The 27,646-nt window shown below is 44.3% G+C and overlaps 1 protein-coding gene across 2 annotated transcripts in view; it reads right to left on the bottom strand.

The window, feature by feature from the left end:
• The window catches only part of RPTOR (regulatory associated protein of MTOR complex 1), a 162,663-nt gene that overhangs the window by 22,924 nt on the left and 112,093 nt on the right, over window positions 1-27,646 (bottom strand). For both annotated transcript variants that reach the window (XM_076354136.1, XM_076354135.1), the window contains exons 21-27: window positions 21,275-21,393; window positions 15,563-15,666; window positions 14,361-14,544; window positions 12,393-12,503; window positions 3,682-3,787; window positions 1,223-1,337; window positions 590-714 (exon numbers count right to left, since the gene is read on the bottom strand). In XM_076354136.1, the coding sequence (XP_076210251.1) occupies window positions 590-714; window positions 1,223-1,337; window positions 3,682-3,787; window positions 12,393-12,503; window positions 14,361-14,544; window positions 15,563-15,666; window positions 21,275-21,393 (864 nt within the window). The remainder of the gene's footprint in view (window positions 1-589; window positions 715-1,222; window positions 1,338-3,681; window positions 3,788-12,392; window positions 12,504-14,360; window positions 14,545-15,562; window positions 15,667-21,274; window positions 21,394-27,646) is intronic.

Here is a 27,646-nt window from a genome sequence, read left to right on the forward strand (position 1 = left end):
ACGCGATGCAACAGGCCATTCTTGAGAACCGTTCCCCCTGGGTGGGATATATGGACTAGAGAGAAACTCAGGACTATTTGAGAAGTTTAGCGCTTAAAATAAGCCCTACCTGCTCCAGACTTAAAACAGCACAGGTAAAAGAGTTTGATTTCTTACGCTTTGCTTGCAGCACGATTTCCTTTTCAGCTCTGGACAGCAGCTTTTAACCAACTAAAATCACGTTGCCCGAGCTATAGGAGGAGGTTACCATGAACTTGCAATGATAGGTAAAGACTCAGAATGATGTAACAAATAGAGCCGTGATTGGAAATGTTTCAGCAAGTATTTGATTTGTTAGTCATTTGAAAACCTTTGCAGCGCCTTCTTCAGCAGTTAAGAGATTTCAGTACTGCAGAAACAACTTTGAGGTTTGATCCTGTAAATGCCTCCTCAGCTGAGACCAGGCAGGCAAGCCACAGGGGAGGGGAAGGATCAGCTTGGGCCAAATTCATAGAGGGGAGAGCAAGAGGTCCAGAACAGCTCACATGGACTTGAATTCTGTAAAGGCCCCCCAGCCCTGCCCTCATATGTGGGAAAATATGTTATTTACCTGTGGCAGTCAGCAGCAAGGAGCAGTCCTGTCCATTCAGGTACTCCATTGCTGTGATCCTGGTGTATCGAGGGTTCCCGTTGTGGAAATAGTCCAGCTTTTCCCCTTTCTCCCAGTCCCAAAAACTTGAGGAGGAAAAAATATCAGGTCAGTTCTTGGTTCTCCGTGCCAGCTATAGAGAGATCTACTCATTACAGCAAAACTAAAAATGATATACATTGGATACCAATTCAATTTGTTTTTCTCCTTTGGTATTCAGCATAATTTTATTAATAACGTATGTCAACCTTCTGTGAAAGAAATGGGATAAAAAGCCCAATTGTAAGTAACGGTTATAAATCTGTCAGGATTCACTTGCAGCCCTCTAACCCAGCACCTCCCGTAGAAGAGGACTCGGTGCAATGCTTACAACTATCGCACTGAACTCCGGGAGGACTCTGCCCCGTCTCCCTGCCCTGAGAGAGTGAAGGATGGCCACAGAGGGGAGCGGGGGGGAAAGAAAAGGAACAACATATGGCAGTGCTACCCCACGATAATCCATACGCGCTCTTTGACATGCTGCTCTGAACCTGTCCGCACGTGCTCTGCAGCGGCAGGGCAGGGAGCGCTTTAGAGACCCGGGGAAACTCTTACCAGATACTGTCTTTGTCGGCTACGGCAATGCAGGGCGTGAACGGGTGGAACTTCACCACGGAGGGGACGCCCGGGTTCCTGTTGAGGAAGATCTGATCATCCAGCCGGGAAATACCTGCGGGGGGACAGGAGGCAGCCACGGCTCAGTGCCTGGGAACATCCCGCCCGAGGGACGGGGCTCGAACCTCCCCCAGCTTCCCACTGCCACGTATCACCACCCTCCTCCTCCTCCCCCCCCAACACTTTCCTCCTTCAAGAACCTTCTCAGATCCCAGTTATGTGACAGTCCCGACTCCTCCATGCTGATTGTCTCACGTCTTAAGGTACAAATTAAATATTGTGGTGACAAATCAGGGGGTCCTTTACTTTGGTAACTGGAGAGAACACAGCAAGCAAGCACAACCAAGCCCAGAGAAATACCAGTTTGTGTTGACAGAAAAATCAACATTATTTTTTCAAAATAATAAAAAAAAGAAAACGCTTTTTTCAACTTAAAATACAGTTTATCATTTTAGTTTGTCGATTATTTATTTAACCCTCCATTTCAGTTCTTTTAAATTTTAGATTAATTTGCAAATGAAAAATATATTTTCCATGGAGACATTAAAACGATGGTTAAAGACCTTTCCTGTCTTTTCTTTAGAACAGTTTGCTATTCACAAACAGTTTTGGTACCCCTGACACTGCAATTTTTTGGCACAGTATGAATTCATCACACAAAACCATAAGCCCAGGAGACATTTACCCAGTTCTAGTTTGTTTTAGAATGCATCCATTTAATCTGATTTTCATTAAAAGACTGTAAGCCTATTTTAATTCTTTTTAATATTTCACATTTTCTTTTTTTTTTTAATGAATACTGGCATTTCAGTCGCTCAGGTCAAGCAACCAAATATGAACACTGTTTAGAAAAAAATTTAACTTCTTCAGGCAAGCATGAAAAATCCCCTTCTTTGTATTCAAAACGATCTCCCAAGCCATCTCCTGGGCTCCATTTTCATTTCTATGTTACTCTGGTTTATGATAGTCTGCAGTTTCATGACATTAAGCTACCCATTGTACTGACTCAAGTCCAGCAAACCTCCAGACAACAAGGTACACGCAGGAGGCTGAGCCTTGGGCAGTTCTTCATTGAGCAAATTATTATTTCCAACTCCGTGTGCCTCAGTGAGCATCCCAGGAGAGGAACACCACCCACCCGTACAGTTCTGCCCCCAGGAACGCTGCCGGAAGGGTGCCATGAGAAGAGCTCCCATAAATGCCACTCCCCAGCCTCCGCTGTTCAAGGCACACAAGCAGGAATAATTTAAGTATGCAAATTCCTGAGGGCACTTCACTGGGTTCCACTGTATTCGAATAAATTCCTGCGCTATAAGAATTCTTGCCCAGCCACTGCCTCATAAAGGCATAAAGAGTCACAAATAAAAGCAATATCAGCTTTCTGGAGAGTACACACTAATGAAACACGAACCTGAGGCACCTTAGAGGGAAAAGCGTAAGCACACATAAAGCCTTACATACAAGTATTAAAAATATAATGGGATATAAGGAGTGAGCAATCATTTACAGAGTTCAGCAGAGTGGGGAACATGAAAGACATTGCCGAGATGTCTTCTGGGCATCTGGAGGACACATCCAGCAGCTTGGCAGGGCTAGTTTGCCATGACCGGCCATCCAAACGGTGCCTGACACACGCCAAACACTGCCTGAGCTTTCTTAGCCAGACTGCAGCTCTGAAGTTTACCCTACAATATTCTGCCTTCTATCCCTTTAAAAACATAACCTACAGTACCCATCCAAACTTTACAGGACTAGGAGGAAAAGCCCAAATGGTAAATCAATAGCATCTGTTAAGGGCCTCTGAATTATCGATTTCATGCCGGCTGCTCTGGCTCTTGCAGAGGTGCCGGCTGTGATCGGATACACGGCTGAAGAGCTCAGCTGCTGCCCGTCAGCCGAGAGGGCTCGGGAGCCAACACTTGCATCGAAAATCGGATGCTCTGTCAATTCTTATAAGTGGGGAAGCCTGCTTTCACGGCAAGCTCTCTTCTCCGTCAAAGGAGTAATTACTCTTAGGCTCCTCCGCTCCCGCGCTGGACTCGACAGGTTAGCCAGCCTGGTGCTACGCTCCAGCTGAGCACTCCACTTGTGACCGACCACGTCGTTTTCTAACACGGCGCTGTAGTTAAGTTTTCAAAGGGGAAGGCAGACATTTGACTTCTAAAGTGGTCACTCCCCTGATCTGGCGAACAAAACCAGCAGCTGAGAATGGAAAGGTGAGTGACTATTAGCGAAACACCTTGCCTGCACACAGGAGAGAGCACAGGCACCTTTTCCAGTTTGAGGGTCAGCACGGGGTCATCATTAATTGGGGTTTTACAGTTCAGCATCCTGACTAAGCGCAGTGCTCGGAGCTCGAGGAAGCTGTCTGCAGCGTGGGCGAGAGGGAAATCACTCACCCTTCTGGATGATCTTCTGGGCTTGCTTCCTGACACGAGCATTGCGCAGAAACCGCCACTCTCTCTCCTTGCGAATCTGGCTCTCCAAGTCATGCTCTTCTGGGATCTTTCAGTATATCGACATATTCACAACACAAAACAACAGTAACCATCAAAACTCCATGTATTACCTTTGTAAAACACACACACGCATGCACATCAGACTAAGACATAAATTCTTTAGGGTCTCCAGCTTCAGGCAGTAAACAGAGGAGCTCATGGGACCTTACGTTATTAAATACTTGAGCACCCTTCTGATCTAAATCTTCCCCATCATCTGCAATCTCTTCCCCTTTCCTTCTGCTGTCCTATATTTTGTTTTGTCTTTAAGTCGTAGGCATTCCTCCAAAGTGAATGACATGAGGTTTCCGAAGAACCGTGCACATTCAGATCACCCACCGCCGTACCACACGCGACGGGTTGGTAAGGAACCTCTTTCTACTGCACACCCAGTCACCGTAACTCCTTTCCTCCCTAAACACGAGCCCAGTTTCAGTGCAATACAGATTACTCTGCTTAACACTTTTCTGCTGAAAAACATCACATCGCAATCCTGAGATTAAAGGGAGAACAGAGCTTTGATACAGACAGAAAACTCAGAACACATTAAAATCTTTCTCTCATTGCTAATAAATGACTGCAGGCCAAAAAAGGCATTCCTTTATTTTCGAATCCCTGAGATGCTCAAGTTACCAACATCACGTTTACTAGTAACAGCAACTGGTTTACTTTCCCATACCAGAATTGGTCGCAAGAAAATGATGCCCCTGTGTCATCTTGGTTTGATTACACACGAAGTTCCACCTGAAATTGGAGAGAGGCCCTGGAGCAGCATACAGCCACTCTGACCTATTCTATTATATTTATTCACACCCCATAGCTCCAGGCTTCGGCATACCACCATGGTTTCCCTGCAAAATCCGCCCTCTAGCCAGAAGGCCCATCCGGGATTCCGCACCAGTGCTACCGGCAGCTCCTGCCAGGGATTTGATAAATCAAGGTGCTGCTCCTAATGACTGGCAGAGATCACAGGTATTCGTAGCCTTAGTCAAAGTACAGGATCAAAAGGAATAAACTCATACAATCTCATCGCCAAAACCACTGCAGGAGCTATATATGATGTGTCTTTTATTTAATACTTAAAAAAATTATCCAGGACTAGTAACACCACTGCTCTAGAAACATCCTTGGATCAGTTAGGGAGCCGAGATACAGGACTCTAATGTAGCTTCTTTTGATGAAGGAAACGATAGCTTTTCCAAAAGGAGTAACTCTTGGAGAAGGGAGACATAAAAGATGAAGTTCTTTCGCTCCTTCCCCACTCCCCACAAACACATACTTTTTTTCCTGAATGAGAAAGTACTTAAATCATCTGTCGCTATTATATATACTGTCTTCAAAATACACTATACCTTGGAAAACAACTATTACTGAGCTGAATTTCTGCTTCTTCAAAATAAATAAAAAATAAGAAACCCACCCTCCACCCTTCCTCCTGGCAAAAAAAAAAAGCACTACTATTTCAATTTTTCAAGATTACAACATCTATTACAAAGGCAATGACAAATGACCAATAATGTAAAGCAATAAACAAACCTAAGATAAAATACATCAAAGGAGATTTGAGAGCAGAGAGATTATACCTACACCTTAATGAAAATCCAGCTTCTCTGGGAATAAATTAAAGTAAGACCTAAAAGGCCAGGGGAAGAGAAGGGAACGAGCAGAATGGTAAATTCTCCTACAGGCACCCAGCGGCTTTCACAGTTTAGGACTAAGAAATACGCAGTTGTACAGTTGAGCAAAGCACTCTTCATTCCAGCAGATAAAGAACATCAGATTAAAGGAGCTGCTGGGCCTTTCAGGTCTGAAGAAAAATAACTTAACTCTTCCACCAAGGAGGCTGAGCAGGCAGTTGTTTTTATCATCTGATATCAGTAATAAAGATTCCTCCTATTACAACATCTCTCAGGGTATGGTCCCTAGACGCTATAGCATCGGTAGATTGCATGTGGCAAGACAAGCCTCCGACACAGCTAGAAGTACACTTAGTGCAAGTGACTGTAGGAAGAAATACTCTGACGAGAGGGAGACAGTGTGCAGGCTCCCAGTCAAGAGGAATAGCGATGTAAAAAGGCACATACGCAGGCCAGGATAGTCACACCAAGCTCATCGAGACCAGCAAACACCCCTCCATCCATGCTACTCAGTGACTGCCCGTCCTCCCAAGCTCGCTAGGACAGCTTCTGCCTTGGCCACTGCTGAACAGCAGTGAACGGGTTTTGGTGGCAGAAATGGTCTTTCCATTCAAAAACCCTCTTGCCTGGTGCGTCCTGCATACCACCTGCAAGCGGAGGAGCAGATGGCAAAAGGGACTGAGCAAGAAACCAAGACAGAAGTATGGCCAGCACCACCTACAGCTTGTCACTAATGGGATGACAAATCTCTAGGAAGTTCTGGCAGGCTGGCTTGTGAGAAATCTCCAATACTGCTTGTTATGTTGAAACGGTGTATATTGATTGCTTTGGAGACAATAAACCGTCAAACGTCCAACCATCAAAGGTCCAACCACTAGCAACCCAAAGCCCACATACACCTGAGATCCTTTCAGAAATGCAAGTGAAGACCTGCGCGATGAATGCACCAAGAGTGCAAGATTTTATCGTAAAAAGAGTACAACTCCTCCCCAACAACACCAAAGCATTTATTTTTGAAAACGCACATACAGATCCTCTTAAAACTGTGTGCAACTATGTGCTTCTTGCGTGGTATCACTGACCCATCAGTGGACATCCCCGAGAGGCCGCAGCATGCAGGCCAAGCTCTCTGATGGGAACGCGTGTTCACGGAGGGCGGGCTGCCGCAGTGCACTTTCCCGAGGTGCAGAAGGATGCAGGTGCTTGTCTCTATCCACCTGTGCTGGCTCCTGCACCTCCTCCTCTCTAGGCTGCCTGCAGGCAGGGCCCAGCTCCATCCCGTGAGTATTCACACACATATTGTCCTTTCTCCTTATTGAAACCTCATCTTCTTTTTGCACAGTCTCTGGAGCACATTTACCGTCCTTTCAACCGTAGCATTCTGCTGCATCCTTGAGCCCTGCATTCATCCGCAGGTCCTTAAAAAAGGAATTAAAATGGTTATAATTTCCTTAGGTAGAGAGTAAAGGCATCTTTACTGCCCACTGCTTAAGGCTCTCCTCTCTGCTGTCTGTACAGAACTGACAATGACAAAATCCTTCTATGTCTTGTTAGATGTGATCTCTGATTGCTTTGATCATTCTGGAGACAACACTTGTGCTGGGTGATATAACAGTGATCTGTGCTATGTCAGGTCAGCAAAAGTGTTTCTTCATAGAAACCAAACATACCCTGTCTCTGCTACTGCACACAGCTCCCTCCTGCAGATACCCTGAACTCCGGGGCAGGGCAGTAGTCAAAGCTGACTCTGTAGACATATCAGAAAAACATTAGGGAGAGATTATTTCATTACCTCAGATCCCCAGCACGTTACTGAGATCATTGGATCACGAGTAAGGCATCAACTGATGAGGGGAGAGAAGGGCCCTGCCTAGATTTTCCTGCATGGAATCCTATCTAATCAGTCGCTTTTTGTTTCAGTTTCCCTGTTTGCGTCTGCACTGCTGGTGTGCTGCTTGAATGTGACAAACCTGAAAGCTGGACACCATCCCCAGCAAAAGCCCTTCCTCCCTCGGAACAGCAAAGAACGGATGATGTCTTTACCTGGCCTGTTCCACTTTGGGTGCCTGGGCACCGTCCTGCAGCACCTGCAATTCGCGTATGCTCTAGGGCGGCCTCTGCTTCCACTATCACCTGTTTGCCATCTGTGTCTTCCTCTTCTTCCTCTGAAGATGTGAGCAAAGGGGAGTCCCAGATGCTCGCCCAGAGGATTGCTATGTTGTGAAGGGGTTACATCCATGTATCGCTTTACGATGCAATCCAGCTCCTTGCAGTAGGAGAAGACTAAGGGCATATGTCAAAATCCTGGCTTTGGTACAGTTGACTCAAGCATACTCTCTGTGCCAAGGGCTCTGCAGACAGGGGATGTCATCACCTTGGAATTGGTAAGGGAGGTTCCTGCAAAGATGCTTCCGCCAGGATCTGTGTGTGTCCAAGATCTTCCCCCACGTCCAGCTGGGATCGCAGCTGAAAATGCCCAAAATATACTCGCTGAGCGCTAGATACTTACTTTCGGTGGCTCCACTTCTGATCCAGACTCTGGGTCTCACCAGTCCCAGTGTTATCATTAAGCTGATTGATGCTGGTTGGAATTTGGTGAACAGGCAAGTTAAAAAGAGAAAGTAACAGGGCCTGAGCCTGCACAGAAAGAAACCTGGCATGATTCTGCGATACTGTGGGAGGGTCACGGAGCTTTGCGAGAAGAAAAACGGCAAGAATAACGCAGAAAAATCCCCGTGGGTCCTTCCAAATTGTTATCAGAGAGTAAACATACAATACCCTTAATGAAATAAACTCTGTTGAACTCAACTTATCCTTAAAAAGTGTTGCAAATAACTGTAACCTAGCAGAGACACTCCATACTAGTTCAGTTAAGCATGACACAGGCAATTAGCGTACTTTTGCCAAACAGGCAAGGTTTTGACCGACCAAGCGGACGGAGTCAGAGCATGCAGGAAAAATGCAATCCCTTCCCTTCCATGCCCATCCGCCTGCGGAACAGAGCTGTATGAATGTTCTCGTCAGGAGGGAGCAATAATCTATGAAAATATGAACCCCACAGAACATGTCACAAGGGAACTTCTGGCGACAGACAAGGACGGGAGTACGTCAGGATGTGTGTGTAGCAGAGAGCTGTGACCTCTAGCCCAGCCGCTGCTGGCTGGAAAACCAGAAATTATTATTCAAAAGAACTAACTACTTAGGCTCATCATTCATGTCTTCGTCTCCCTCCCAGCCAGCTCCCATTTAAGCATCAGAAAGTCATTTTAGTAAACAACAGCCCGGTTTTGGCTGTTGCTCAGCTCTGCTCCAAGCAGAGCTCCCAGAGGTACGTGGGAGTCACAAACAGTGCTACACGATGAGGATCATGACATGCCACCGATTCCTAACATCTCTGAGCTTCCACTCAGACAGAAACCAATTACGATTCTGAAACCTCCCACCAAGCAGTGCCATTTGAAAGCCAACGAAGTTTCTCTTCTTTAACACTGTCTCTCCCTCTCAACGTGGAAGTCAGCGTTTGGAGGGGAGCAGGGAAGATTCAGCAGATGGCTCCAGTAGTAAATACAGTTTTTCCCTGGTTAACGTTACTGCAGCAATTGCACGGAAGGCTCACTTCTCTACCAGGACTTTGAACAACGGCCAAGACACAGTGCTGAAGTTAAGGCAGGGATTTATCAGGAAGGATTTCTTATGTAATTCTCACCTTCCAGGATCCTTACCAGCTCCTGCCTGCATGTTCTGCCAGTCCTGGAAATAACAGATGCTGGCTCCCGCTCTCCTTGACTCAGGGCTTCCTGACAGCTGGCAACAAGGTTTTCCTGTACCTCTCAGTTCAAGACCGCCTGTGGTTAGCAGAACAGCCTTTGGCCACAAGAGTTTTCAGGACGAGGAAAGACTTTTGTAGAGATCAGAGCTAGGGTAGGTATCTGTTTTTCCCGGCACACTGAGAATTCACAATGCAGTATTTTCTTTCTCCATTTATTTGATTAGATAATCAAGAAATCAAATTCGGTATGATGGCTTGAAACTGAGCCAGTGATTTACGCTGGAAATTAATCCCTCAATCTTTCCAGTGAAAGCATTCTCAGAGCAAGGTCTATGAAGCAAAACTAAATGCATAAATTAAATATGACTAAGATGCACTCACAGTCATTCTATGTTTATTCATTACAGGAATAGTTGTCTTCTCTTTCCCTGTTTATGACGGTAGGCTGCATCTCCAAATGAGGTATTGGAATTAAACATCGATGTCATCTTTTCCCATCAGTACTTGGTAGACTTTGCTCTTTGCCTTTTTCATGAGGCTGAAGTTTCCAAAAGACAGCAGCCACCAGCCAGGGCTGTTTGTTCCTTGTTGCTGCAGGAACAGCCATTCTAGGAAAGGAGCACTCTGTAGGAACTCAGCCAACACCTGAGTCACTGGATGGCCAGTCCTGCCCGATTACACAAGCAGCAATCAAGGAACGCCAAAAGAAAGTTCTCGTAAAGGGACTTCTCCCCGTCCCTTGCACACCCCCCCCCCCCCCAATTACAAAGATACATATAATTCCCCGTTAGTACAGCATAACACGCAAGTTTTTCTGCAGAAACCCTCTACTTGACCTTTTAAAGCTGCTTTATAGAAGTAACGGGGAAATCAATTCTCTTCCTTGTTTTATTAGAAAACACGGTTTTGTTTTGCTCAAATTTTACCTAAAACATTGCTGTTGAGGACAGTCTGTGCTCAGAAAACTCAGCCCCAGTCAGTGAGCATTTCTAAACGAAACCACTTAGGGAACTATTAAAAGAACCATCGCTGTCATACGTGCTACTACTCCTGCTATACTAGTAAAAGCTGAAGGGACAGACCACTGCACACGTGGTATGCACAGGGGTGTAGTCTGCAGCACCTTAATTCTCATGGTGAGACACTGAACACTCTGGGACTCACTGGGGTGCAGGGGAGCCCTCAATTTCCATGACTCCCCCTCCCTGGCTTCTGTGAATTAGTACAGGAGTGCTCCACATTTTTTCTTTCCTCCCCTAAAGTAATTTTCTCTATTTTATGCACATTAAGTACTAAACCCATACACATACACGCACACAAAGCTCCCCATCTACACACTGAACCTGCCTTTGATTGGCTGTCTACCATGATTTATTTTATTAATAAAGACACCCCCCTTCACTGGGAAAAGCTTTCCTTAGAAAGTAGACAAATGTTTTTAATAAGAACGAAGGGATGGAACATCCTCCTCCTCCTCTTGTACTCTCTTCTGGACTTGAATCAAGACACCAAAACTCATCTTGATGAGAGAAAACCTTGGTTTAAAGCTTGTCCAAGCAACCAAGCCCCACAGGCCAGATGTATATCCTAATGAATTATTCTGCTAATGATATCAGAAGAAAGTTAATTTCACTAGCAGCTGAGGAAGCATCAGGCAATCACTTTACCATCTAGTCTTTCCTCCTGGTGATTCTCTAAAGAAATCAAAGCTACACAGAAACTGGCTGCCATGTAACTAGTTTTCTGATATCCTTAAACTTGGGGGCAATTACCTCACCTCATCACCAAACAATTTAACATGCCTAAAGAGTGGAAGGAGCGGTGACGGATGGCTCAGTGGCAAATCCTGGATGAGAGAGCACATAAAAATGTACAATTTCTTCATTAATAAGATTTAAATATCAGTGGTTGCATATAAACATCCATTGTGGAGTTGCTCAGGTAATGGCATTAATACAGACTGTGCATTATTATTCACAGATATTGCAATACCTCCAAGAAATTAAGCTGAAAGTTCTGTTACAGTTTGTGCTGCTTGACTCCCAAGGTACCTGGAGGCTTGCCTTATCGTGTTTGCTTATAATAAGGTGAGATTTACCGCTTGTTTTTATTTCATACTTAAAATTGAAACCTGATCTTTGGCTAAAAGATTCTGGGAATTTAACAGTTTCTCTTTCCGGTCACTGACAATCTTTGCCCATCTCTTAAGAGCCCTGTTTTTGTTTTTTCCTAGAACAGGGCTTCAGTGTCTCTCTCACTTCACATAAAGCCAACTTAGTTACCAGAACACACTCACTTCTAAAGACATCTCAATGGAGATTTGTCATTACCACCCTCATTCTTTGCCATAATAGAACTTATTTTTTTTCAAACTTTACAAAACAACAACAATGCCTCCAAAGTTTCCCCCAGGCAGTCATGCGGACGTCCAGTCACTATCACTTTCTCCTTTTTAAGTTAAAGGTGTCTACACAGGGTGCCCATAAGCAGAGCACAGCTCTGAAGTCACACTAGAGAACAGTCAAGCCAAACTTGAAGCAGAGGGTATGTTCTGCTGCCACTGGGATTACGTGGTCTTTGCTCAGGGCAGCCGTGTCCACCATTTCTCTGCTTGTTTTAGCATCATCACAGCCAGAAAATTCAGCTAGAATGTCAGAAAGAAAACAGCGCCTCTCCTTCTCCAGCCTCTCACAGCCCTTTCTGGAATAAAGGGCCTTCCTTACTCCATTTTTTAATATCTATATATTAAAAAAATCAATTAATTTTTACTATAATACAATTCTAAATATACAGACAAGCACAACATTTGCAATGAAACAACTCTGCAGTGCAACCTGCAACTGTGCAAAACTGGTGGATCCGGACCAACTACAGAACCTCTCCTCATTCTTACATTCTTTCTTGAATGTGCCCCAGGGGGTGCAGGGCTTTTGTTCTGGGTTCTTTCTCTAGCACTGTCCCGTCTGTCACTAACTCTTCAGCTCCCTCTGATGATTTCTCCCCTCTTACTTTACAAGTACAGTGGTCACGCAGCTCCCCAGAGCAGCATGATGCAAGTAAGTTCATTCCTTTCCCTCCCCAGACTGATGGAAAAGGAAGGCAAAAAGAACAGAGAAAGCCACTAGCCTACGCTCAGGACACCATCACTTTTCAAGAGCTGCAGTGCCATGATTCAACAAGCATGCAGAGAGATAACAAAGTATTACCTTCATGACTGGCTGAGCAAAATACTTCGCACTCCAGTCACAAAACCCCGTCTGCACTGTGGCCGAAATGAAACTTTTGTGTCCAACGGTATCATCGGCATCGTCAGTAGTCTGTCCAGAAAGAGAGCAGGATGTTAACCCACGTCCCTCCCATTCACATGGGCAAGATGCATACACAGTAATACCCAGATTGCCTTCAACACATCACCGGGCAGAAAAAAGCTCAAACACATTGCCAAGGATGTGACATTTTTTACATCTAGCTTTAAGATCAATGTCATTACATTAACTCTTTGGAAATGCGCAAATTCCCTCATCTGCACAGCACAAGACATAATCAGGCTACCGTATGAATCAGGGCTAAAGCATCAGTGCATCGTCAAAATGAAGTCCCAGGATGAGTTTTCTCATGGTCTCCCAAGCATCTGGCATGAGAGACAGTGGAGCAGTGAAGATCATTCAGGATAAATCACAGCCAGACACAGCTTCAGATCAAGGGCATATATGCATTGACTATCTGTTACAAAGCACAAGACATCCAACAAGAAAACAGAAAGACCGCTCCATTCAACCAGGTTTCATCCATTTTTTCAGAAATATGATCCAGCCTAGTGCTGCCATCCCCATGAGAAGTGAAGGTGTTCCTGCTAAGGCTTCAACTTTTTTTTTTTTTGTAATCACACAAAGGAATTGACTCTCCACCTCCGGTAGCTTCTGTGAGATCACTCATTAAAGAAAGGCAGAAATGCCAATTTAAGTGAAGAGCAGTTACTTCTCAGTAGTCAGAACACCCAAAAGCTGTGCCATCCACTTGTCCTGTGGACTGCAATGCACACACCCTACCGCTTCAGATGGGAGGATCCTTCCTTTTTATAGTACCAGGAAGGAGAAAGGGAGGGTCAACGTCCTCCCCCATCATGCTCTGTGCATTAGTACAGGCAGCAGAACACACCTGCTGCCTTTTCAGTTTCCTCCCATCTGCAGAGCCAGCACCAGAAAAATCCTGGAAATGCGCTGAAGAAGAGGGAGAGGTAGACACAAAACTATTGCCAGATGGCTGAATCCTGAAGAACGCTGACCATTGATACGTAATAGTCTCTATCTTCAAATGATGGCCACAAGCATGTCTAAGTGTGCTTGGACTCAACCATATTCATCTGACATGACTCATCTGAAGTCACCTGAAGGTGACATTCAGAATCCTTTGTGTATACTAAAATCTGACTGATTGCACTACTTGGCACCACATCAGTCCTTCTGTAAATGGAAGAATGCCCAGTACCTGATGACTGTCTTCAGAATGGTACAACGTATGCAAAACCCTTGTTGGCTTGCTTGCATGCCAAAAAGAGGAGTCACCGCTGTTCCTCCCAGAGGTCCTCCCAGCTCTTAACTGACAGCTCTCTTCCAGCAGGGCGACCTGTGATGAGCTTTGGTCTTCCTAGTAATAGTCTGGGCTCACATCCTCCCTTGTACATAGCAAAGAGGGGCTGCCAAGCATGGAGTGGGTATGGGGTGGTGGAAAGAAGGTGAATCTTCCGGTGCGGAAGCACCTATCAGTCTCTCGAGAGGAATGCCAGTTTGTACAAGGAAGAGGAATCTGCCCTTTTTTATCCTTGGTCCCTGCTTTGCTGAGGTTGGAGAAAAAGCATCTGAGGGTCACCGGTCTGACTCTGCACTATCACTCAGGTAGACAAATGTTTATGAAAGAATAAGCAATCAACTCTGATTAAACACTTCTTAGTAGCAGAAGTGAATAATGCCCTATCAAAGGCTACAAAACAAAATTTATCCTGAAGAAAAAAAATTAATCAATTTTTATTTTACTGGTTAGAGGAAGCCAGTCTGGAGTTGACAACAGCTAGAAGCAAACAAGAGATATGTAGAAATAAACCACAAAGAACAGAATGTATAACAAAACCCAATGGAGCGAGGAAGTAGTCAGATCTGAAAGGCAAGTCTCTTTACCTGTTCTGGCCCTTTGTCAAACATTTTTCTCGTCCTGGGGAATTGGTGGGAGTGGGGAGTATACTGAACCCCCACGTTGCCGACATTGGCAGGTCTTACAGATGTGATGTCCCGACTGACTGGCTGTTTTGTCACATCATTTGTCAGGCTGGAGCTGCTTGTACTAGTGGTTGGAGGTGACCCTCTAAAGATCAAAAAAGAGGGAAGGATTTAGGTATCACTGGACATGAGACTCTTAGCATGTGAATTACGTTACTTTTACTCTGTTTCCTTCTTATAAGATTTATACTCACGGCTGTGCTTCCTCTACAAAAACAAAACAAAAGAACACAATCCCCCCATCCCCTCCAAAAGACATACAAACCCCAAAACAAGAGTGAACCTCGACTGCACCAACTCCAGATTGAGGATAAGAAATTAACATTTCGAGAACCTGCAGGTCCAACAGTCACACGCCCACAGGACACGAAGTCTGACCTAAGGCACACCGACTAGCCATTGTATTTCAATGGGGAGACTGGAAGTCCTGTCAGCCCACGGAAAAGCATTTTAATTTACATGTAAACCGAGATTTATCTTATTGCACAGTTACATTATACTATCAGAGAACATTTAAAAAAAAAAAAAATCACCGTGAAGTTCTGGGCCCTTTGTTTCAACTGTGATTTTTATACTGGTGCACACTGATTACGGGGCTGCTAGATCTAAAGCCTGGTGTTTTCTCTTGGAGAGCAGGTTTTGGGAAATAATCAAATTTTCAAATCCTAGCTTTGCCCACACCATTATCTCAATTTCACTGCAGTTTAGGCATCACTTGTTGATCATCAGATAACCCTGACTTTTATCAGCTGAAAGTGCAGAAAATACAGATTAGACTTCAATGGGAAATTTGGATACCACACAGGTCAGACCAGAGTGCATCAGTAAAATCAGCAACAGTTAGCTCTTCCTTTCAATTCATCTTTAGATAATTAGTGCGACTTGTTACTCTTTGTCCTAAAAAGAAATACAGGAAGAAACTCCCCACCTTTTCCCAGAGCTTTTGCTTCTGAACACCCTACCAGTGCTAAAACAAGAAGCTACCGAGACCTTAGCTGGTTCACTCTGGTGCAGTTAACTGGGACTGCTGCCTGAATGGTGACTGGCAGGGAGCACCTAAACACACTATGGCAAAAGTGCTAGAAAGCAACGTTGGAGCTTACCCCACTTGGTGGATGTGCATGCCCTTGTTGGTGGGGCTGGCAGGGGCAGACTGAGTCAGCGAGGAGGTGTCGAGGATGCGCTGGGGGCGAGCGTTTACTGTAGCCTAGAGAGAAAACACAGCAGAGTCCTGAACAGACAAGACTGCAAAATGCCAACCACAGCTGTTTATTATCTAATACAATTGCACACCTGGGGTTAAATGAAGTTAAGCTCTCTATCAGTGTGCGTGTGGGTGTTTAAAAATGTATATGAAAAAAAGCCCCTGTGCAGATCTCAACACATAGGATGATTTTACCACTTTAGTCAGAAAACACTTACCAGAAAGTACCCTTCTGTTACTTACAGGGAAATGGCTTTGACTAACACATAAGCCTTTTCCCTAAATCAGTTGCAGCCTACGACCTGTACCAGCACTTTGAAACAAGCTGACAGCGGGCAGGCAGACAGCCCGGGGGTTCCCCTTCAGCAACCAGGCTTTCCCTCCCACCTTGCGACAGAGGACTGCAATTCTTACCACGACTATAATTCAAGCACGCATTCTGACCCTGATTTCACATTTGAGTCAGAACTCTCCTTGTAAATCCAGCAGCTGCCTGAAACTGCCTCCCGTTGCTGCTCCATCTCCCCTAACGAGAGCCGAGCTTTTCCAGAGTCTGTTAGAGGATGCCCTTTCCAGCAGCACCACATCTGCTCTTATGGGGAAGGCAGGGGATTTACATGGTTGGCTTGCTCCGAGCTCTACAAAACACAGCCAGTCCTCCTGCAAAACGGTACCCTGGCACTCAGCCACCAGCTAGAAGAGACCTGTTTCTGCAAGAGCCTGAGAAGTTATTGTCCTTTCTCCTGGGGAAGGCCTCAAACACAAGCCAGGGGAAAGGCAGTGAGAAGTGCAGAGACAGCTACATCACCGTCTTGCGCTCCTCCAGGCTGAGCACGCTGCTCATGCCGTGCAAACAAGCCTCCCCTTTAGAAAGGGAGAAGTCCTTCATTGCTTACAGACTCCTTTCCTCCTCTTCCACGTTACCCCGCCTTCTGTGAAATGTTTGAAATTTCTCACATATTGAAATAACTTTTAAAGGAAGCCCCAGACCGGCATAGAAAACCTGGAGGGACAAATACGGCTATCCCACAGGCAAGCTGACTTTTATCATCTCTTCAAACACTAAGAAAATTCACATCTCTCAGCACAGGAGCCGAGCGGGGTTCTCAGGTGATGACACTAGGGCTTGCATCCAGCTGAAACCAAGCTGAGCAAGCTAAGACCAGCAGCTACTGAAACACAGAGCACGCAAAAAGCAAGAGCTGTATGCGTGGTCTTTTGGAGCCCGGACAGCTAACGAGCCTTTTAGAAGTTAATGCCTTTACAAGGCAGAACCAACAACCATCGTGAACAACAGTACCCGTCTTTGCACTCAAAGCCCACACGTGCCTGTTGCAGAGAGAAATCTGAGGTGCTTGTGCTTGGGAGATACCCTGCCCTCTCCTTGCAGGAGCCAAAAGGCCTTTTAAGGTGCCCTCCACTTCTCCCTTCCTCAAACGAACCAGCAAGGCTTTCACCTCCCTCGCTTCAACAGGGTTCAAGCCCTCCTGACCATCATTTGTTTGGCTCCAAAGGATAGGAGCGGTGATGACCGTCACCATACAGCACACCTACACCGCAGCAAGCACCAGATTGCTACGGCTGGGAAGGCAAGTGCCATGCCCTCCAGCTAGCCTGGCTGCCCCCGAGCCAGCCTCCTCGTACAAGACAAGCTCATTTTATGTGTTATTTTCCTCCTTTTCATATGTGGGTGGGAGGGGTGCTAAAGGTCACTCATCTCTCCATCACTCAGGAATGCAGTGAGGTCTCCGGTGAGCAGACGTTGCTACATGGGGCTGGGACAGATGATCACGCCATGAGAATGGAAAGAAAGCAGAAACAATTTAGCAACTAGTGACATATTATTATTATTCATAACTAATTTTAATTAGTCGCAGAAGGCTCAGTTTTAAGATTCTCACAGTCAGGTCTCTGTCACCTGAAATGGGTCAGGTCACCTTGTTTCACAGCAGAGGGACAAGGTCAGCTAACGATAATTTGCTGAAGGGGTACACAGAGAGATGAGCGTGGCAGACAGCCTTCATTTTCCTGGAAAAAATAAAAAAGCAATTTCTTTTCTGAAGGCAGCGAGCAGCGTGAGGGCCGCAGTTCAGTGATATGACAGTGTATTTTGCTGGAGGCAGCAGCTCCCCGTTTCCTGGGGATTTGCTCCTTTGCCAGTCAAATCATCTCTTTTCGGGAGGGGAGATGGTAATTCATAACTTTGCAAATTGACTCCAGATTTAAAAAAAAAAAAAAAAAAAAAGCACACTCAGAATTACTTGCTCATGCACAGAAAAGCCTGAACCAAGGAGTGATGTCGTGGAGGAATAACTCCTGGGATAATTCAGCCTCAAGACTTCCACTAAAAACAGCTGGATGAAGCAATCTATGAGGAAGCAAACTTCCCTTAATTAACTGTGATTTCAAAAAGTCTTAAAAGGCCGGCGTTGCTTACTGGGTCCTTTTCGTTTGTTTTGGTACAGGCAAAAAGCGTGTTTTGGATTTTTTTGGAAGATTGGGCTGGGAATGAGAGTTGTACCATTCCAATCTGCTTCATAAATATAAATCACAACACCACCACAATCTGTGTGAGAACTAGCAATGTCTAATCAGCCCATGAAATAAAACGGCGTATTTCACATCCAGGAAGCATGCACGTCTGTGCAACCTACTCACCGGCTGCTCAGAAAGACATCACCCTATTTAAAGACCACTGGAGTTCTCTTGTAGATAAAGATCTATATTCACGGCTCTGTTAAAAAACCTGAATAGGACTGGTCTCATTTGAAAACAAAAATTCTGCTTTAAATTCACGCAGTGCCTTGCAAATAACTATTTTACAAATGCAGACTCTTAAACTGGACTTTTGCACAGTCACAAAACTCACAGTACTGGTCCTGTGTTTTACTGCAGGGGATTAAAAAGCGTAGCAATATTTACTTCTTCTAAGCTCTCCAACGACACTGCTCTCCATGTGTTGTCTAATCACCCATCAGGGCAACTGAGTTACATGACTAACACCTGCCTGGTACAAAATATGTTTAAAAATCACAAAGACTTAAAGCACAGAGCTTGGCAACATTTTGAGGCTAAATATTTAGTTCACCAAAAATGAAGATGCAGTTCACCGATACCATCCAGAAGTATAAGCCCATGGCTAATTTGTTCAGGTCTTTCAGCTAAAAAGCCCGACAGTAACAGGCAATGTCGTACAGATCGCAGTGCTTTGTTCGGTTGTGTTAATATAAGAAACCTCCAGCTGCCCAAGTTCCAAAATGAAGCCTCTTGTTCCTTGCATTTTGTATTAATTAGAACAAAAGGATTAAAGCCCGAGAATATTCAAGTGCTTTACTTCACCTGAAGCAGTATTTTTGTTTAAGCAAGAAAATCAACTTTTGTTTTTATTCAATGATAAAATTCAAACAACAAAATGGAAAATGCATTGTTTGCACATACTCGGGAGGACCAAAGGGCCCGTGGGCAGCATCCAGGCTGCTCCCTTTTACATGCAACAAAGCTTCATTAGCACCAAGGAAAGATCTCAGGATACAGTTAGCAAAAATTTAATTGTTATTAATTTGCATTACACATCAGGCAACTCCTACAATCTGTCTGAGCTCACACCAGCAGAGACACGGAGTTCAGGCTGTAAATCCTGGCAGCACTGCTCACAGCAGGAGCTTTGTCCATAACGAAATGAATAAAGGCCAGATCATAACCCAGGATCTGAAGCCTTAACTTCCATTTTGGTGGGCTGTTAATAGGGTTTGTTTTTTTTTTTTAATTAAAAAAAGCCTTTTTAGAAGCCACCTAAGCCAGGTGGGTACTGGCAAAAGCAAAGCCCACAGTATCACGAAGCGCACAGCAGTTAGCCCACTGTATACGCAGCTGCCCAAACTGCTGAACAAATTGCATTTTTAAATACTTTCCTTATGGATCTTATGGCTAAGGCAAAGAAGAACAAATAAGTTTTGTTCAGTGAAACATCCCCAGATAAAAATCTTTGTAAATGGGAATGCTTCTTTTATTATTTCGCAAAACCATTTGAAAAGCCATTGCCTTAGAAAGCCAGGGACAGAGCAGCTGTCTGAGAAGCAGGGCATGAGATGCACGATACCCATCCACTTGAGCTTTTGGACTCCATTCAGTACCAAGACATCTAGGTCCAAACTTGTCAGAATCAACACAGAATTTACCAAACCAGTCACAACATTCACTACGGATATCACAACGTAATGATCAAAATTCCTGCTGGCTAAGCAGACCCACAGCAGTGCTAGTGAAGACATCTGCAGGGCACAGCAGCATCTTTATTAATATTTATACATCTCTTTCCACTAGCAAGGGAGTAAGTCCTGAAAAAATATTTAAGACGGGAAAAGCAGATTTGGTTCCTCTTTATATCCCTTTTAATCCCACAGTAGGAGTAACATTTCATTTTGCAAAGAGCCTTCTAAAATACAAAACTGAAATAGTTTCATGCAACTAGAGCAGAGAGAGGGAAATCTTTCACCTTTTCCTTTTCTTATTCACCTTAGTTTGGCATCTCCAGCCTGACAGTAATTTGTTGTACATCTGAATCATCAGAGAAGGGCTGACCTCGTTGCCCCCACTGTCAAAGTAATTTTCCATCCCAAACTCCAGACTTAAACCACTCACTGATATGTATACTTAAATAAAAGAGTTCAAATAAGTAACTATTTTCTCAATAGAAAATCAGATTTAAAAGCAAGAAACCTCTAAGGCATTAAAATGGTAGTGCACAATGCTGGCATCTCTTACTGCAACTTTAGCTTAGAAACCGGTAAGTCTGAAGATTTAGGATTATTTACTGGAAATCATCAGTAAGAGACGTCATCTTGCATTGCAATGGCTCATGGTCTTGATGCTAGAGCAACTAGAAAGCACGTGGGCGGGACTGCGTTCAGACAGCTTTCTGACACCACCGGCCAGGGCAGAAGGGGGAAGGCAGTTGGTGAGAAGATGTTCTGGGGTGGCCTGGTGCTTCGTTTCAGGTGGAAGGTGAGGGTGCTTCTACAGCTCCCTAAGCTGGCAATTCTGAATCAGCAGTGATGGCAGCCTCCAGGGACATCTTGTCACCCTTGGAGGATGAAATGTGATGAGGATGGTGGTTTAGGCGGATTAGGCCTGGGTTGAAGAGGTGAGTAGTGGCAGGGGTGTCTGCATGCTGACTCACATGTACTAGTTCACCTGGATTGGAGAGCCGTTGTGGCTTCAGTCTGCAGGCCAGTCCCACTTGCATAATCTAAATCAGTTTGCAAACGGATAATTTAATGAAGTATATTTAAGATTTCTCCCAGGGGCTGATCTAGATAAGTAGACTTCTAAACAGGACCTACTGTCTAAGGTCTGTACCTAATTTATATCCTAAAACAATCCCAGGCCCTCCCCCATTTATTTATTTTACCTGATCAAGAGTTGATATGAGTGTTTATAATTTTGAAACATTAAAAGCTCCTTCTGCAATAGATCCAGACTGAACTAGGACCACTTACCAGAGCCCGCCAGTGGACCTATTCAGTTCCATCTACCTATGGTTTGCCTAAGCGTGAAAAAAAAATTAACATACAAAAGCCTCACAGACACACACGAACACAGAAAGGCATACCTTGTAGGCAATACTGTTGAGAACTTTCATAGCCAAGTCGGAGACATCAGGATAGGGGTCGGCAGCTAGGTGAAGGAGTACTCTCCAAATCTGGGTATAAACACTGTTGAAACTCACACCTAAAATAATAAAAAACAAAACAAAAAACAAAGCCCCACAGCACATGACAATCCATCAACTCAAACTCTTTGATCTTATGTGAGAAAATTCATTAGAACTCCAAACATCACAATGACATCTAAGAAAACATCAAGAGAAGAGCTCAAAAACACCCTATGTGGGCATTTTGTCTCCATTTTGTCTTTCTTTGTGAACTCTGCAAGGGCTTGTAAAATGAACGTGGGAGAAAGAAAAATAAATTAAAGACTACCTAAATAAGCTTCAGTCAAACTGCTAGTTTTCTAGGCTCCTAAAGCAAATAATCTGAAAAGGCCAAATGGAAGACCAGCTAACGTCTTTGGAGTTCCTGAGCTAAAATACTGAACAGTATAAAACCACAGTTACTGGCTTATATTTTTATGGTTATTTTTATTGCTGTTTTAAGCATTAATACTCAGCTTGAATGTTCAGAGTTTTATATATTCTACAAGTTTACTAAACATCTAAATGTTAAAAATGAAGCTTTAGGACCTGTACCTTTAAGAAGCAGTAAGTCTAACTCAGTCTTTCCTATCGACATTTGTATCAATTCCTCAATTGCCAATTTGTTATTTAATGAGAATATCTGCTGTTTGGTATTTCAGCAGAAGAGACTGACAGATTCAAAGTACAAAACAAATTAATAAGCATTTGCAACAACTGACAAAATTCTGTGAACATTTTATTTTGCTGCTTTTAGGCGAATCTTTAATTTGTTATTCTTTCTTCTAACCCTCACAATGTCTGATAGTTGTAACACCGTCATTTGGGAGTTGAGCCATTTGGACAATATTAAAGTGGTTGCACTAACAAAAAAAGGAACTAAAATAGGGATTTCGGATGAGTCACAATCAATGGTAAATGACAGATCAAGCTGTTACTGCATTTCCTTTCATGTTTCTGGAGGCATCTAAATATAAAGTGTTAAGTTAGGAAGAAAGGGTTCCTTGGTCAACAAGCAGCTTCTCACCTTGCATAGCTGCTAAACCTGATACTCAAACCAACAGAAAATAGACTTGGACAGTCCAGTTTTGAACTTTGGCTGAAGAAGGCAAGTAGCGCATGGTAATAAGCTTCAGGAGTATGCGTGCTGCACTTCATATACTTGTCTGCATTAGCCAAGGGAATCTTTCTTCTGCCAGAAAAATTCCCCAGCACGCGAGAAAGCATTCTGCAAAGTGCAAAGGCAGTAACCTAACTCCATCCTCTCATTTGACCAGCAATGAAAAGGGTCTCTTACTCAGTTGACATCCAAAGGATTTTCCAAGTGGCGTCTACTTACAGAGTTTCACGCAGAAATCTCACAAATATTTATGACAGCACCACTTGGACAGTGCTGCCCATCTGCTGGGGACTACCTATACAAGAGACTCCTACAGCCAATCCTAACCTTTCCAAGACAGATAAGATACAGGGCCTGACAAAGATACAACAATGTTAAATCCACCTAGGAAAAATGAAGAAGTTGATAATCCAAGAAAGCAATAACTGTCAAGATACAGTAGAGTCAAAGGGCACTGATCTGGCACATTTGGTTTATGCCAGCTGAGGACAGAGCTCAAAGTGTATGAAATCAAGGAATGCGTGAGCACGGCGTGCGTGAATTGAGCAGAACCAACTTAGAACGGTGCAGACCCAAGTTCGGGTTTTGTCTTTGGTCATAATAGGCAAAAGTCATTGTCTTTTTCAGAAGCTCTTGTGTCCGTGTTGAAAATAAAGAAAATGTCAATCCACAATAAAGTAAGTCTCCGCTCAGAAGAGGGTTAGGCCTCCCAACCATAAAGGATGGTGATACAATGCTTGTCTGTCTTCTCCAGGCTTCTGACCATTTAGGTTTTATCTTTGCAATTGCCATGTTCATCCTGGAAGCTTCTACTACCAGGGAGAGAGAAAGTGGAGAGGGAAGGAGAAAGAGCAAGACAGGGAGAGAGACAAAGTGCTACAAGCTGTGGGAGGAAAAAAAAGCCCCAGCCACTGAAGCAGCTAGCCAGGTAGTGTCATCTGAGCTCTGCTCAGAGCTTTGCCTCCTACATTTGGTCCTGTGATAGAAGTTACATAAGGACCAATGGGAAATCTGACGGCTTGATTTCTTTTAAATCCTTTGAAAGACAGTAAAAGGAAAGGGAGAGAAAGGGAGAGCGAGAGGGTGCCCATCAGTTTTTCCAGTGTCTCTGATAACCACCTCACTCATGACGCAGTCACGATGAAAAAACGCAACGACATTTTTTATACATCTAAGCGTCATGAAAAAACAAATTTAAAACAGAACTGCGCCAGTGCAATTCCTCATTCACTCGGCAGCCTTTGAAAAAAGAACAGAGGGAATTTCTACAAAGGCATCTCAGGCTCAGAGCTGGTGCTCGAAGGACTGGTCCCTTCTTCTGCCATCCTCCCCCCGCCCATGTTAGTGTTGTTCATTGCACTGATTCAATCGAGTGACACATCTGACATAGCTCCTTGTAAAAACCTGAGCACGGGAGTCAGTGGGATAATGGAAGGCAGCAGAGGTGGCAGGAGGAACAGCAGCTTGATTTCATGTAATGGACTAAAATGCAAAAAATATCCATGAGATGCAAACAAAGAGCCGAGCAAGGGGGACGTGGTGTTAATCTAAGCAGACAGCTCTGTAATTAGTCAGACTGATTCAAAGCCAGTTAAATGGACCTTGCAGTATAGATTTACGTTTACAAAACGATTCCTCTTTGCTAAGAATGTCAAAAATAAATTGCCTGCCTTTACTGACGACTTTGATTTTCTTTGCATACGCATAACTCTTAGTTCAATTTAACAGCACGCATCATGCGATGGCCCTGAGGAAGGGACCTGGCTGAGGTCCTGCAGCCAGGTCACCGAGTACGCGAAGGTTAGAACCACGCTGGATGTAAAAATGAACGCTAATGTTTTTATTTATTCTTTTTGTTTTGCCAGGCTTTGACAGGGTTTCCTTCTAATCCCCTGTAAAAATCACTGCAGTGATTTTAAGCCTTGGTCTCCAGAAGAAGGTGCAGTCCACTCCCCACCCAACACAGCAGCAAAAACTGACCAATAGCTGAACCGGCGCTGCTGCACACCTTGGCCCGGAGACAGCTCCTGTGCCTGCACATCCCGCCTGCAGGGAAAGGCAAGTTTCGGACTGGCACTCGATGAAACATACAGCTGAAATATTTCAGACTGAACGGTACCTGAGGACTCGGGTATCTGCTTCCCATCAAGGCTAATCCCACCTGCTTTGTAAGTGTGTATCCCACAAGACTTTCCTCTTCCCTTGAGTGACACAGAAGGTCCTGTGAGAGCTACTCAGATGAAGAGAACATCTGAAATCCTGATCGCTCTCTGAACTCTACTTCGACAAATGTGGATGGCAGCCTGTTCCTTAGAGGAACAGCAAATCAGCGTTTCTTGCACAGACCTGACAGTCTGCAAGCTGGTCTCTTTGCATGGGGCCGTGCAAAGAGGTTCCTGCACACTCCAACCCCTGACGGCGATTCAAATGGCAAAGCACGAGCTTTTTAACGTTTCAACAGAAACCAGAAGCAGCTCATTAGGAAGAAGTATGTTCCCTCAGAGCAGGTACTTCCCCTGGACCAGGGGAATCATAGCCAACATGAAAGCAGCCCACGACGACCAGCCCATGCCACATCGCCTTATCTTTTCCATGGAGAACGTGAATGAGGCCAGGGCAAGTAATGGCATGTCAGGGGGGAAAAATAAAACCAAAAAAACCAACCATGTTGCTCTGCTCCCAGCTGTCACACACTGACACTTCTCTCCCCATCCTGGCTTCCCCACTGCCTCAGCAGTACCACACAAACTGGTTTCTGGCTTACGGAGCTATGCAGTATTGCCCCTGGCCACTGCATTAGGCTCCTCCATCTCACTTCCATAATGTTGGGTAAATAGTATGAACTGACAGGAAACCTCTACATCAAGCTTCCATTTCCAAAAACCACTCAGATCCCTGTATTTTGCTACTATGCAAGTTACTATTTATAAATACTGCTGGTTGACCAGTTACTTCTCATTGTGACTGTGCATTTAAATATACCGCCTAGTGATAGAGAAGGAGGCTCTACCTGTCCCAACACTCATTCTCTTATTTGCTGCGGCTCGCTGTCCACCTACATATCTCACTTTCCCCATCCTCACTGCAGTAACCTCCCGCTGTAAGTGTTACTTCAAGGTAGCTCTTCAGAACGGATCCTGTGACATGGCAAATCGTTTTCTGTCCCCAGTCTCTCCTGCTGGAAAAGAGAACTATTCCCCTTATTTCATCGCTCCAAGATTTATTTTCCTCCTTCTCTGATCACTCCTTAATATAATCTTTCAAGCGATGCTCTCTGCAGGACAAAGACTTTAATCATGCAGTTTGGATATGAATAATCAGCCTCAAGGTATGCAAAACCCCCATCTTAATTCCTCCCCTTTTCCTATCTTAAAACTAAACCAAACAAAAAATTTCCAGGACACCAAGATTAATGACTGGTTGTATGGAAAAAGTAGCAAGGCTTAGCTTCCCATCCAAACTGATGTCTTTGTTGACTAACCAAAAACTGCCTCTTGCCAGCTTGAAAATGCGGGCCAGAAATGAATGTCTCTTCTGCTGGCAGGACTGTCTGGCCAAGGAACAGTCTGCCAGAAAACAGCACACCTAGACTAAAAGTACATGTTGCATTTGGGGAGGGCACTACATGGGGGCATTTGGCCTATAGTTAGCTAGGAAGCTGTTTGTAAAATGGCACAAGAAGGAATGGAGAGGTTTTCCTCAAGTTTATGGGAACAAGTACATCGTATGATGCTGCAATGTCAGTAAAGCGGATAGACCGATCCAGAATAATCCCTCTAGCACCACGTTCCTAAAATCACAAGAGGGGAAGAAAGCCCTGAACATCAGTGAATCAACCTAGGGAGTGCAGAGTACAGAACACAGAATTAAACTGTGGTTGAAAATTTCTACTTTTATTATTACAGACTAGGTTTCTGCTTTGGTTTGATTCTACCCGTGTGTCCAAAACATCCTTTTTACTGCTCTGCCTGTCTCAAATACTTGGCAGCGTCATTACTGCAGAGCCAAATCACCATTACTTCTTCCAAAAGACAGAGAGTAGAGTAAAACATTTTTTCAGTCAAGACAAGTCTGTCACCCAGGTGGACTCCCCTGTGAGTTACCCCACTCTTGCTACCAGTATAGCAGTATTTTATTGCACACTAAAACTCTTTAAAGAAAGAGGTTAACCTGAGCCCGGGCTGGCCGTGCAGCAGCCGCAGCACTACTGAGGGTGACTGGAGCTGACGGCATTTTGAAAACTCTTTCCTTGGGGAACAGGAGAGAGCAGGCTGGAAGATGGTGATTCTTCAGTAGAAATGAAAAAAGCCTGGCTTTCAGCAGGCAAATGCTGAAGGTAATGGGATTCTGTGTGAGTTATGAATTTTAAACACTTCTATAAGCTCCGTCGTTTCCAGCTGGATATGAGCTCTTCCGATTGAATAGGAATGAGGGAGGCTTTGGAGAACTGCTCTTTTTGTTTTTCTAGGTCTCCCTCACTCATCTCCAGCTCATTTCTAGATTTTTTCCCAACTGTGCTGTAAAGCTCTTGTGAGACACGCACAAGCCATCAAGCAGACACCAGTTTGCACCAGTGGAAATGAGGAAAACTCAAGTTCTAGCTTAAGATGGAGAGAAATTTCCTAACGTTCCTGGCATGCTTCAGAAGATCCAATTTCATTACCTACAATCAAAAGCAAATTAATTTATCAAGTTTCTAATGAACACATGGTTTTAAACTGCCACAGGGGCTCAAGAATTACAATCCCAGAATGTTTCAACTCAGGACAGCCAAATCACCATTACTTCTTCCAGAAAATACTGAGTAGAGCAAAAAGTTTCTTCATCCAAGACAAGTCTACCACCCAGGTGGACTCCTCTCTGAGTTATACCACTCTTTTTTCACTGATTTTTGAAGGCTAGAAAAATATGCGCACATATACTGATTTCAAAGAAAATACACAGACTCCCCCCAGCATTTCTCTGCTGCATGCTGCCTCCCCTGCTCCCTGGAAGGAGGCCGTTCCAAAAGCCAGGTCCTTCTGCATGTCGCCTGTGTTATCATCCCAAAACGGTTTAGATTGTTTGAAAAACTACAGCTAGTTTAAAGCAATGCTATTGTAGCAATCAGACATGACTGGGAAAGTTACTTGAAAAACAACCGAGTTGAACTAGCTTAATACAAACATTCC

Source organism: Aptenodytes patagonicus, chromosome 16, assembly GCF_965638725.1.
Source record: "Aptenodytes patagonicus chromosome 16, bAptPat1.pri.cur, whole genome shotgun sequence".
In the NCBI taxonomy this organism is placed as follows: Eukaryota; Metazoa; Chordata; class Aves; order Sphenisciformes; family Spheniscidae; genus Aptenodytes; species Aptenodytes patagonicus.